Here is a 13808-nt window from a genome sequence, read left to right on the forward strand (position 1 = left end):
TTTTTGTCATAAGCTAAATTTACAACATTTTAGCTTTAAAGATTTTAAACACTGAAAATTATGATTTTAATTCACATTCGTGAGAAGTATTAGTTTTATTTATATTTTTTGCCTTACAGCTAATTTCCTAATGCATGTAGGGTAAAACTTTGGTTGGCTTCCTTGCTTTGTTTGTATGAATATTCACTCAAGCTCTAAAGTTAAGATTGACATCTTTATATAAATGTATGTAAACCTGTATAAACGTTATCAAAATATAATTATACAAATATACAAACAAAGCAAGCAGGCAAAACCAAAGTGTTGATCTACATACATAAGGAAATTAGCTGTAAGCTTTAATGAGATAAGATCATTTCTCTTAAAAACAATTTGAAATGAAACAAATGACAAACAAAAATGACCCGTTGTCATCATTTTATTTTTACTGTAAGATTTTGTAAAATAAGCAGTATAAATAAATATTTACTTCATTGCAAGATCGGACATCATTTTACAAGAATCATCCAGACATCAGTTACTTGCACATGATACTAGCAGGTCAAAATTTTAAGGCATAATTGATTATCGGCCTAACCTTGTGAATAATCAATTTTTATTTTTTTGAAAAATCGACACTTAAAATTAAATTAACGGTACCAATTTTCTTGCACCAGATGCGCATTTCGACAATACATGTCTCTTCAGTGATGCTCGTGGCCAAAATATTTTAAAATCCAAAGCTTATATAAAAGATGAAGAGCTAATAATCCAAAAGGTCTAAAAAGTATAGCCAAATCCGTGAAAGGAATCAGAGCTTTGCATGAGGGAGATACATTCCTTAATTTATAATAATTGATAATATTTTCTAACAGCAAATTTTAATAACACAAAAAATCCGTATTTTCATGCCAGTACCGAAGTACTGGCTACTGGGCTGGTGATACCCTCGGGGACTAATAGTCCACCAGCAGAGGCATCGACCCAGTGGTAGTAATTAAATTAACGGTACCACTTTTCTTGCACCAGATGCGCATTTCGACAATACATGTCTCTTCAGTGATGCTCGTGGCCAAAATATTTTAAAATCCAAAGCTTATATAAAAGATGAAGAGCTAATAATCCAAAAGGTCTAAAAAGTATAGCCAAATCCGTGAAAGGAATCAGAGCTTTGCATGAGGGAGATACATTCCTTAATTTATAATAATTTATAATATTTATATAATATTAAAAATTAACCAAGAACTTTAACCTGAAGCGGGACAGACGGACGGACGAACGGACGCACAGACCATAAAACAATTTTCACCTAAGCTGTACACAATCGGCACAAACTAAAGACTAAGCAAGTGAAGAAGAAATAAATGAAATGCAGATCGACGCAAATACATGTATAAGACAAAATCTACGCATGTGAAAGAATAAAAATAAAATAAAATTTAGAACGGCGCAAATGCAAAAAGTCGAGATCAAAATTTATATATTTTTTTTATTGGAACGAAGGTTAAATATAGTGTAGTATCTTATGTGTCCATTTGTGTTAAATATCCACATGATATTAAAGTAGCGCGACGCATAATAGTTCCTATTTTCTTGGGAGACGTAGCGTACCTACGTAGCGTACACCACATTGGAATCCGTGAAAAACGCAAAATAGGACGTTACAATTTGACGTTTTTTCATTGCTAGAAACAACGTCATAGAGCTCTTATGTCACTACCAAGTTGCGTTAGCTGATGCGCATAAACAATAGGCTGTTTGGTCTTTAATTTGCCTACAACTTGTTATGTACAATTATATAAATCAAAATGTTTCTACTTTTGTTTGATTCGAAACTGATGTAATTTTACGTTAATATCTGTAATGAAACTGTTTTTTCCCTTTTAATTGCCTCTCTATATGAGGGAGAATGTCTTCATCAAGGAAAAACGCATGGATTTTTTGTTAATGCTCTGTCTGCTAATTTTTGAGATTTTTGTTTTGAGGATTACGTAGATTATAACTATAATTCACATTTTTTCACAAAACTACGTAGTGGTACTAAGAAGCTAAATGTTGAGGTGATGCGTTATTCAAATATACAAAGAGAAAACAGAATATGTACTTGCTGTAATATGAAAAATGTTGAAGATGAGTACCATTTTACTTTAGTGTGTCCTATGTATAGACATGTACGGCTGCAGTTTTTACCAAATTATTACTGTTCGTGGCCAAATGTGACAAAACGTATGTATTTGTATCAAACAAAGTCTAGATCTTTAAATGGAAAATTATGTAATTATTTGAAATCTGCCTGGCAGATTAGATCACATTTAATAAATTGATCATTTGTCTATTGCAATATCTTATGAAATTGTAGCCTGGGATCCGGCCCAATCTAGCTGCGCGTCGACAAGATTAGCCAGGACCCCAGGCTAATGAAATTGTTCTCTGTTGTTAATTGTGTGTCACAATGTAAATATGTGTGTGTTGCTATAGCATGTAACTACTGCTTTGCATATAAAGAATTCATTCATTCATAATTACTGTATTTCACCACAGTAGCTAGCTGATTGACAACAACAAAAACAATATCGCAAAAGGAACGCTTACGTTTATACCAAGAATATCATGTAAAGAATTTAATAAATCCAAAGCATATCATGTTAAATATTATATAACCATACTCAAATTTTACCTCATATGCATGTTATCTGTTCGTTGGTCGGGTTGTTGTCTCTTTGAGATGTTCCCCATTTCCATTCTCAATTTAATAATTCATATATATATGATTATCTCCTTTCTTATATATATCATGCCAAAGATACAAATTGTATCGTATTCGGAACGGGATTATCGGGACGAATTCGTTTGATATTCAAACCACAAATCCTGGGATATTCAACCGATTTCTAACAAATTTTGATCGGAAAGATCTTTATATAAGAAGCAATACAAATCATAAATATGTGTCTGGTGCTTCAAGTGTAAGTGTGTGTGTAGTTTGCTATTTGTATCAGTTTTGCTTGAATTATATCTTTAAGCTTACCCTTACTTGTCCAGTTAATAGTCATAAAAAGAAATGATATGATTACCAATGAGACAATGCATGTTTATAAGAGAAACTTTTTTTTAAAGTAGTTCTACATCAAGCATATAGGGTTTTGTAGAGAGATTCTAGTTTAATCTTTTTTGAATTTCTCAAAAACTGTATCAAAACAAGTCATCTAAAGAATATATTGCTGTTGTATATGTTTTTTTCAGGTTTTTGCAAGAATTAAACACAGTGTATTGACTATATATATAAAAGTCTTAATTGTAAAACAAAAACATGCCGTCCTATATGTACCCATATTTTGACTATTTTATTAATTGTGACTGTTTATTTAACGCATCATGTAAATGTAGCGGAATTTGATGAGACTGTTATTAAAGTGAGAGGGTTAGCGCTATAGAACCAGGTTTAATCCACCATTTTCTTCATTTGAAAATGCCTGTACCAAGTCAGGAATATGACAGTTCTTGTCCATTCGTTTTTGATGCGTTTTGTTTTTTGATTTTGCCATGTGATTATGGACTTTCCAAATTGATTTTCCTCTTGAGTTCAGTATTTTTGTGATTTTACTTTTTAGATGTAAGTTGCTGTACTTCAAAAAATATTTCATACAGCAACATCGTATACAGTATTAGAACCAATCTATCTTTTCACATAGTTCGACTTTATTTGATGTGACTGTATTTAAAGATCTCTCATTATCCTTGTCAAAAAAATTAATACACAAACAAACAGTAAAATTAAGGCTTTCAAGTTTATAATATTGTCAAAAGTAAAATCACAAAAATACTGAACTTCGTTGAAAATTCAAAAAGAAAACTTCCTAATCAAATGCCCATATCCCTGACGCCAACCTCTAGTATGTCAACATCCCTGACGCCAACCTCTAGTATGCCCATATCCTTGACGCCAACCTCTAGTATGCCCATATCCCTGACGCCAACCTCTAGAATGCCCATATTCGTGACGCCAACCTCTAGAATGCCCATATCCTTGACGCCAACCTCTAGAATGCCCATATCCGTGACGCCAACCTCTAGAATGCCCATATCCTTGACGCCAACCTCTAGAATGCCCATATCCCTGACGCCAACCTCTAGAATGCCCATATCCCTGACGCCAACCTCTAGTAACATGGTACAATATAGAATTTGTAATTTCAGATACAATACTACTTCCCATCAGTATTTGATGACAAACATTTTAATCACCCTACCAAATGCTATCATGTTTATTTATTTAATAAATTTTTCAATTTTGTTATTTTAGCAAAAACGAAAATTGTCGATTAAGTACAATTCCCAAAAAATAATTATCTGCAGCCATAAGCATGCCGAATTCTATATACATGTATTGATAACAAAAACAGGTAAAGGCTGTCTCTTTTATAGCATACTTTTATTGTCTTTCATACAGTTTCTCCGTGCTGTTGTTTCTTACTTAACTTTATTAGTCTTCTAGTGAAGAATTTCAGCAGTGATCTATATTAGAGGTGAATAAGAAGATGAGAGCTTTATACATAACACGATTTACTTATAAATCCGCAGAATAATTGTAATAGTTATTCAGGTCCCTGAGCAGCCCATAATTACACTTTTTTTTTAAATCTACAAATAAATCCAATTGGGGAAGTAATTATTCGACTAATAATTTTATTATTGGGTGATTGGAGAAATTTCATTTTCGCTCGAACTATCTGTTAGTTTGCTATTATAAAAATGTAAAGAACTGCAGGCGCTTTCCGTTAGAGCTTTTTTCTCTATTGATTCAATCAGCCTGCTATATGTAAAGAATAGTATCACTGGAGCTATTCACAAATCTTGTTAATTTCAAGGCGTGGGAAGCAAAGACCATAGTTTAATGACGAGGCTAACACAAACTTTGAGTGACGTATAAAAGTTCAAAGTGGTTCATCATTATGCAGAGAAGCGTTACACTATTCTGAAAGTAGTTCTGGATTACAATAGTTAGAAGAACACAACATCAAACAGTCCGGACTGTTGGTACTATAACATAAAATCAGATAACTACCACGAATTTGACTATGGAATGGAATAGAACAGAACCACTGGTCAACTCAACAATATCTGACCTATACCCGGTACCAGTTGGTATCATTGCTTTGTTGGCAATTTTATATGGAAGCATTTCTGTCGCTGCTATCATTGGAAATAGTTTGGTAATAAGTGTCATCATCATTAATAAAAAGATGCAAACAGTAACAAATATTTTCATCGCAAATTTAGCGTTCGCTGACGTCATTTTGGGTATGTTCACCATTCCATTTCAATTCCAAGCGGCTTTATTGCAGAGATGGGTCGTTGCCGATTTTATGTGTTGGGTTGCACCTTTTGGCAAAGACTTATCCGTAAATATAAGTATTTTCACCTTAACGTGTATTGCCATAGATAGATATATAGCTGTACTGTATCCATTGAAAGCCGGTTTTAAGAAATCTGTTGCCGCTGTGATTTTAGTCTTTATTTGGGTTTTTGGGACAGTTTCCAGCATTCCTCAAGCACTGTATATGAAAGTCACTCAAGTTCCAGAGAACGCAACTGGAAAAACAAAACCGTTCTGTCGACCGTTTTTTCCGCATAAAGATTTTGGAAGATACTATTTTGTGTATCTTTTATGCATACAGTACATATTACCACTGATAGTTATTAACTTCTCGTACATAAGAATAGCATACAGAATATGGGGAACAAAAGCACCTGGGGATTATATAAATAGACGTGATGACATTCGTGCCAGGAACCGTAAGAAGGTAAGAAGATTTTTTTTATTCAATATATAATCGTATTGTTTGTAATTTTTATAGATTTTGATATGTGTGATTCCTTAAAACAGTATTCGTATTTAAGACACCAACAACCCCCAGTTAACATTGTAATGAGAAATTTACCTGAACTATAAAATTCTTCAAAAATGTTGTGTAACTCTGTTATTGCTTTGTTAACGATATATAGTTTCATTATTTAGTCATTTGTTTTTAACATTGCAACACACAATAACTATTTTCAATGGTTGTGAAATGTCAAAGTATTCTGAAAATTGAAAAAAAAAAAGACCGAATTTTACCTATAATGGTTTCCTTTTACATATTATGACTAGGATGGAGAGTTGTCTCATTGGCATTCATACAACATCTTCTTATATCTATATGCTTGACTATTTCAATTACTTTATTAAGCTTTTTGAATTTTAAAACTCGTGTTTTGAATACATATTTTTTTTTAAAGTAGAGCTAATTATTTCCTCTCAGCATATAGTTTCACAATGGCTTAAATGGTAACCTCAAAAAAATAATTTTAAAATGTGTTTTCCTTACTGGAACGGCAGTTGTAAAACTCAAATAAAGGTGAAACAAACACTCAAATATATAAAAAGCAAAAACAAAAAAATATAAACTTAAAGTTATCATTCAAAAACTGCGATTTCTCATTAATACGGCTCATTATGGTTTATCATGCAGTAAAAAAAGGTAGTGAAATTTATCAGTAGATTAGTAAGATAGCTGACATTCAAATTCCTCTTCGCTTCGTAGGTTTCCCGATATAAACTCCGATACTGTGAGGAAAGTGATAAAACATCTTTATTATCTTGATTTTGTGGTTTCTATATGTTCTGCGGGTTACGTGTAGACAAGGGATCTTTACATTCAGCGGATAACCTGTAAGGACCAATCTCTTAATGTGTAGAAATAAAAATTACTATGTAAAAGAAAAACCCAATAAACATGAATTTAAAATGTAATCTTAATATGTACCTGTAATTTTGCATTAATGCAGTCATCGTTTAGTTGCGGTGTACGTTTGAACACAAATTGATGTATCAGTCTTATAGTTTAATTTTCGAATATTTCAAAAACGTTAGAAACATAAATGAAAAATATGTATAAAATTTACTGACGCGTATATTGATTTATTAGGTCACTAGCACACTGTGTACCTAATATTTTAATATTCCGATAAAACCATAGAAATAAGGCACAGCATTCAAAAAATCTTAATTCACCTTAATTGATCAATATAAGTTATGGAACATTCAGCCTAGGAGTATTTTTTAACAACAATTTTCACTAATCCAATACACAAAAGAGGGGTGAAAGATGACTTTGGGACAACCAAAACTCATTAGTCGAGGAGAAACTGACAATTTCATGGCAAAAAAAAAAGAAGACAACAAAAATGAAAAAAATAATTCAGTGCTGTACCTTGTACGTAAAGTTGGTAACGGTGCTGTACCGTGTGCGTATAGTTGGTAACGGCTTTATTATAAGATGCAATTGTTTTATTCCATTATAAAATTTTGCATCAGGAGACATTTAAACCAAAATCATTTGTTCTGTATCTGCTAGGCAACACGTTGATGAACCTCCAAAGGGGTCATTATCGTTAAAAATAATATGTAGATACTCAAGAGGCTGTTCTGTTTTAGTTACCTGATTAAAAAAAAAAAATAGAATAAATATAACAGATAACATCTGAAGAAACTTACACAAATAGTATATTTTTAGATCTTGACATTGATATGTAGATATTAACCCAGGCTTTATCCAAATTAAAATCTTTCTACAACTAGCCGGTCAGTTTTACGACGACGTTCGTGTCTGTATAAATATTTTGTAGTAAGGCTCATATCTATTTTGTCAAACAAAGTATGTAATGATCATTTATGTCAAATATATCAAATTCAACATCTGTATAACGTCAGACATCACACAAGTACTTTTTGGTAACTTAAAAGTGTCAAATAATATCGAACTATTTGAATGTATTAATAATGACCCAAGATTGTTTTAATGGCCCTGAGACAACGCCGAGGGCCATTACAACTGTCCGAGACCATAGCTAATAACAAGGGCATGATACAGGTCCAATATAAAAAAAAATCTATACATTTATACTAAAGTATTTGAAGGCTTGAATAATGGAAGTACATATACTAGGGACCAACTATTGGCTTTTATTATACCTCATCGTTTGTCAAAGTTCTTAAAGCTGCAGTTTCCAGTCATTTGTAGACCAGGCAAAGTAGGCTTTATGTTAAGAAATACGTAAGGCTGAAACAACCAAATAGCAAAATGGGAAGCGGTGTTACTGAAAATTAAATTCAAGATTGACGAACTTTTTGAAAATTGCTCTTGAGTGAAATCAATTAAGGAAAAATTCACCATAGCGCCTTTTTTTGTAATGGGTTGCCTACAAACCCAAAAGAGTTGTTCCACAAATTATCTTTACATCTATATAAAAATAAACTTATCATAATTGCCAATATTGTCAATAAGCCAATATATGCATGGTCCATTTATTATAAATATTTTGCTTTGTGGTTTGTTTTCATCTCTATACAATCGTGTTCGTATATGTACTTTTGCTTTAGAGGACTATTCTCAAAAACTAAGAATTTTCTTATCTCAGGCATAGATTACCTTAGCCGTATTTGACATAACTTTTTGGAATTTTGGATACTCAATGCTCTTCAACTTTGTACTTGTTTGGCTTTATAAATGGTTTGATAAGAGCGTCATTGATGAGTCTTATGTAGACGAAACCCGCGTCTGACGTACTAAATTATATTCCTGATACCTTTGGTCACTTCAATATCTTCAGTGTAATTTTGGTATTCGAACCCAATCCTATTTTAATTATTCCCCAATCATTTAAATATTTGCACTGGCGCTTTATTTATTGTATATATTTTCGAATTCTTGTTAATAAAAATAAAATGCAGAAAAAGATCCATGGGTCTAAATAAATGTTAATAAGAAACACATGGGCCATGATAGTGATCCTTTTACCATATTTTTTTAATTTAAGGTTAATAAAGTCAGCTAAGCTTTGTTTATATTATTTTCTTTCAAAGAAAACTGTGGGTTGGAAGTGTATAATTCAAAACCTACCTTTATTTCTAATGAGTTTTGTATAATAATGAGTATTGCAGATTTATTTTATGTTTGATCAGGGCTTTATATCAAAGCCATAATAACAGAATGAATATAATAACAGGAAATACATTGTACTGTAAATTCTTTTCACCAAGGGCTTTGAGGATGCAGACGACACATGCTCTTAGCTCCGCCTACTCACGTGAACTTACTATTTACGTTATGAACATCAGCTGTACTGACTATTGTGATAAACCCACAAGCTCACGTGTACATACTTATGTTGAAAAAAACAACTCTACCGACTATACGACAATGAACGTATTTACGGAAATAATTTGTTTTAACTGTTTACAGAAATAAAAGAATGTAATATATATAATTAAATTGATTAAAAATAAAGTGTTAGCTTTCTGTAGCAGCAGAATTCTTACTTTAAACTCTCAACGTTTGTTAATTGTCCTCTTACATAATAATGACAGTTTAGTAATACCCAAAAAGAAAAGACGAAGAAAAAGTGGGATTGGTTGTACATTCAAAACACTAAATTTACTTCAAATGGTGTCGTAAATGAAATATTAGATAGGTTTTCTTACAGATTGCAAATATGTACGTCTTTCAACATAGCTAGATACACATAAATATACACTAAACAGTTACATTATACACCGATAGACGAAGGCAACCAGTGAAAAAAGTAAATTTTGCCTTTTATAAATGTACAAAATGCTTTAGCATGAATTTATTGTCAAATTCTTCAAAATATGTGGAGAAATAAAACAAACCATAGAAACATAAATATATACCGGTATCGTATCTACAAAATGAACATACTACAATTGAACAAAAATGCGTCATATCCAAAAAAGAAGTCAGCTTCTGAGTGAGTGTGATAACTCTAATCAGAATCTTTTATCATATTGCATTTGGTGCATATTTTTCCCTCGTCAAATACAAAAACGACCAAATTTGAATTAACGAAATAAATACTTCATCACTAACACAATGTGAACAAGGAATGAATTGCTGAGATAAATAAGTTGTACACATCCTATTAAGATTGACTTTCTTGTAAGCTATCCAGGTTTTCAATAATTTGCAGAATCTAAAGAATCAATAAAGACTATTCGTCATGTCACAGTTTGTGTTGAAATATGGCAACTATGATTTTTGTTTTAATGTATCCTATATTTTAACAATCACTGGCGGATCCAGAAACTTTCCTTAGTGGAGGCCCACTGACTGCCTAAGAGGGGGCCCGCTCCAGTCACGCTTCCGAGATTCCCTATATAAGCTATCAATTTTTTTCCTAAAAAGGGGAGGGGCGGGGGCACTAAATCCTCCTCTGACAATGTGTCTTCACCAATAGCTATTTTTTTTCTCCACTTTTGGAGTTTTCGCCGTCTAATTATATGTACATCATATATATTATTAAGACTTTGCACGAGTTTTAGTTAAGAATTGAATGCTTCTTTTTGTAAATTTATTGGGGTGTAAAAGCGTTGACCGAAGTACATTTTGTATGAAATTAAGAGCCCCTATATAATGCTTATGAAAACACTGATTATTCATAACTTTTAAATCATGCAATGAAATCACATACTAGTAAATAATTACATTAGATGTATGTTTCATTATAATACGTTATTCTGATTGGCTAACAGCACATCAAATGTTATTCCGATAAAAATCGTGTTTTCATGATCCTAGCACTGCAAATAAAATGACCAAAAAGACTAAAACTTAAATAAAATACAGAGGCAAATGATCAACATCAGTCAGACCGAGAATATGCTTTTTGTTCTAGCTCGACAATTATGGCTTATTTGTTTGTTTGTTTGCTTGATTTCGTTTGTTTGTATTTTTTGGAAAAGGGATTGGGGGGTGGGTAATTTTAGCACTTTAAACAATAGATAAAATCCATGATACACTTGCATTCGAAGGCGATATGAATACAATTAATTCTCACTATTTTTTTATAAATTTATGTTACTTAGTTTGTCACCATTTAGTCTGTGTGTCTTCCTGTAAAAGTTCCCTCTCGATCCGCAGGGGATAAACCTTTGAGTTGTCATACCAGTATTTGTTTAAGTTTTTAATCGTTTGAATCCGTCTTGTATATAATTAAGCACACCCTAGCTTGCTTTTCTGATCCGCTGAAGATAATTTTCACAAAGACCTTTATATGTTGCACCGTATCGTTTACGACATTTATAATTAAATTGGATTCCAGGAATTATCCTGTAATTGCCTTCTACCAGTGGAACTGTTTTCAAATAGCGTTATCGGTAAGATTGTATCAATTGTTATAGAAAAAAATGTAGAGAAGACGTTCTGATGGGTAAGAAGGCAATAAAATAAAGGTCATTTATTTATATCCCCATTATATCTACAAGGAGTCTCTTTTACCTCAGAGAATTCTTAAGACGACACGATACACTTGGATATAAACTGTCCCCATATAATTATATTAAAGTAATTTTTCATAGCTAAGTTTTTTTTGTGAGTAATGATAGAATATAGTTTATTTTATTCAAATTTTCTTGTATAAACCATGAACGTATTTCTTTTGGTGTAGTGTGGAAATCATACTCTAAAGATGAAAATTGCCGTAATTAACAAAAATGGAAGGAGGTTCTTTAGATTAACTACCAGGAGTTCAACAGAATGGGAGAGGAGAGAGAAATTACTAAATCCCGACTCACAGTAGGTTTGCAGTATCCAAAGCAAAATAAAAATATTACCATCAAGTACATTCCTCTGCTAACTTACGCTTATATATGATTAATCCTATACATCTCAATATGTTTAACCTTTATTTTAGTTTTGTGTTCGGCCTTATGTCTCGTCCAGTTTTACTGACATTGCATGTTGATTATGTTCTTCTTTCTCAACAATCCGACTAATCGTTGAATTTCCGGCATCTAACTGAAAAATATCACATATACCTGTAGGGCAATTCGCACTATCAACACTTATGAACGTGTGCATGAATCAGCAGACAGAAAATTACTTTAGGTAGATACAATCTTGTGTAGAAAATTGATTTAAAACCGTCACTACTCTGTTTGCATTATTTTCCTATAACGTATTTTATAAAAACATAGCCTACTGCCAAAAAAAATCTTGTAATCTAATAATTTTCAAACTTAATACTTAAATGAGAAAAACAAATCGGAATTATAAGTCAAGATTATTTTGAAATTTTAACGACAAGAAAGGGGATCCGCATGATAAACATGGATCCGAAATATTTGCTTCATAATCAAAACGAATACTTTATTAGTTAGGAGGAAACATATCATGATAGGACTGAAGTATGGACACATTTATCTTGTCGACACCGTTTACATGTAGTAAATAATCTAACCAATTCCTCAAAGCGACCTAGGTTTTCAAGAAAATCTGTTCATTTATATTCAACGAGAAATTCAGTGGGACATCATTTATCTTTTGGAAAACATTAAAAACAATCATAAGATTTTCCTTATTTTGCGTTTCAATACTGAGTCACATTTAATAAAAGAATCTTCAATATTGCAGTAGTAAATAAGAGAATAACTAAGAAGAGAAGTAAAGTTATTACGTTCTTTAGGGGACGACCATTTGATATTCTGGGGGGGCCAAAATAAATAACTCAGCCTTGATTATCACAAAAATAAATGGTTTGTTCTGTGGTAGTTTGAAAATAAATTACCTTACTTGTAATGTATTGAAAATAAATAACTCAGCAGGGTTATGGCTTATTGGGCCTTCAGCGGTTCCAAAACCCTTCAAAAAAAAAATTTTCCTCGCTCCGCTCGGCCAAATATGTTTGACAATACTTTTGAAAGAGGCTAGGAAAAACCAAACTAAATTAACTTCAATACTATGTATGTATGCATTATGTGTATAAATGATTGATTTCGTTAAGAAAATTATTAAATACTTAATCTAATTATACCAATTGTCTTTTATAATATACTTATTACTATGTATTTTGTCGTGTCTCGCTATGTATTATCTTAAAATGTTTGTATATACTGTCCTCTTGTACACAAGTATGTGTCTGACTGAGGTTATGCATGACATCTTGAATCTTAATATTTCTGAAGGGGATAATGATCTACTAGTATTCTGATTAAATTGTACACAATAACTTGACTATACATGTATTAATGGTTTATCTTTTTTTTAAATGGTTATTTGGACGGAGAGTTGTCTCATTGGCACTCACACCACATCTTCCTATATCTAATTATTCAAAATTAACAAATATTTAAAAAAAATGGATGTTTTCGAATATCATAAATATAGTGGTAAAAAATGAATAATCAGTCCCTTGCTTTAATGAAAATGAAAAATCTTGCTTCAATAGTACAGAAAATGAATAATCTGTCCTCTCAGTTTACAAAAATAAATAACCGATCAAAAACAAATCCTCCTGGCCCCCCCCCCCCCCCCCCCCCCCAGAATATCAAATGGTTGTCCCCTTAGTCGGATTTGGTTTAAGATCAGTCCAAGAAAGGATTTGCTTTGTGCAGTGACAAAATTTAAGCATCAGCAGTAATATTTTTATAAGTAACCAAGTGTAAAACTGATTATGTTTATTTATATAAATTATCCAAGAGAAAAATCAGGGATATATCAGATTCCATTAAGATGATTAACAACACATATTGCTTTTAATTTCCGTCTATGGTTTATTAAAAATTGTCAGTAAACATTTAGAGTGGATAAATACAGCAGGATACAGACACACACAAAAACTAGACGAAGAAAAGTGCTTTTCCTGTACTTCCAGTCCACTTATTTCAGAAATCACCAAACGGCCGTTGTCCAAAAAGCAATTATGTCAAGTATCAGAGTAAACTCATATCTATACAACCCGGTAATACAGGCAATACAAATTGATGCCTATCT

General features: G+C 32.0%; 1 protein-coding gene across 1 annotated transcript in view; it reads left to right on the top strand.

Annotated features, from left to right (window-relative positions):
* The first annotated feature begins 5057 nt into the window (after window positions 1-5057).
* The window catches only part of LOC134711020 (neuromedin-K receptor-like), a 41172-nt gene continuing 32421 nt past the window's right edge, over window positions 5058-13808 (top strand). Inside the window, exon 1 of the mRNA XM_063571447.1 lies at window positions 5058-5783. Coding sequence (XP_063427517.1) covers window positions 5058-5783 — 726 coding nt within the window. The remainder of the gene's footprint in view (window positions 5784-13808) is intronic.

This window comes from Mytilus trossulus, chromosome 3 (assembly GCF_036588685.1).
Source record: "Mytilus trossulus isolate FHL-02 chromosome 3, PNRI_Mtr1.1.1.hap1, whole genome shotgun sequence".
Lineage (NCBI taxonomy): Eukaryota > Metazoa > Mollusca > Bivalvia > Mytilida > Mytilidae > Mytilus > Mytilus trossulus.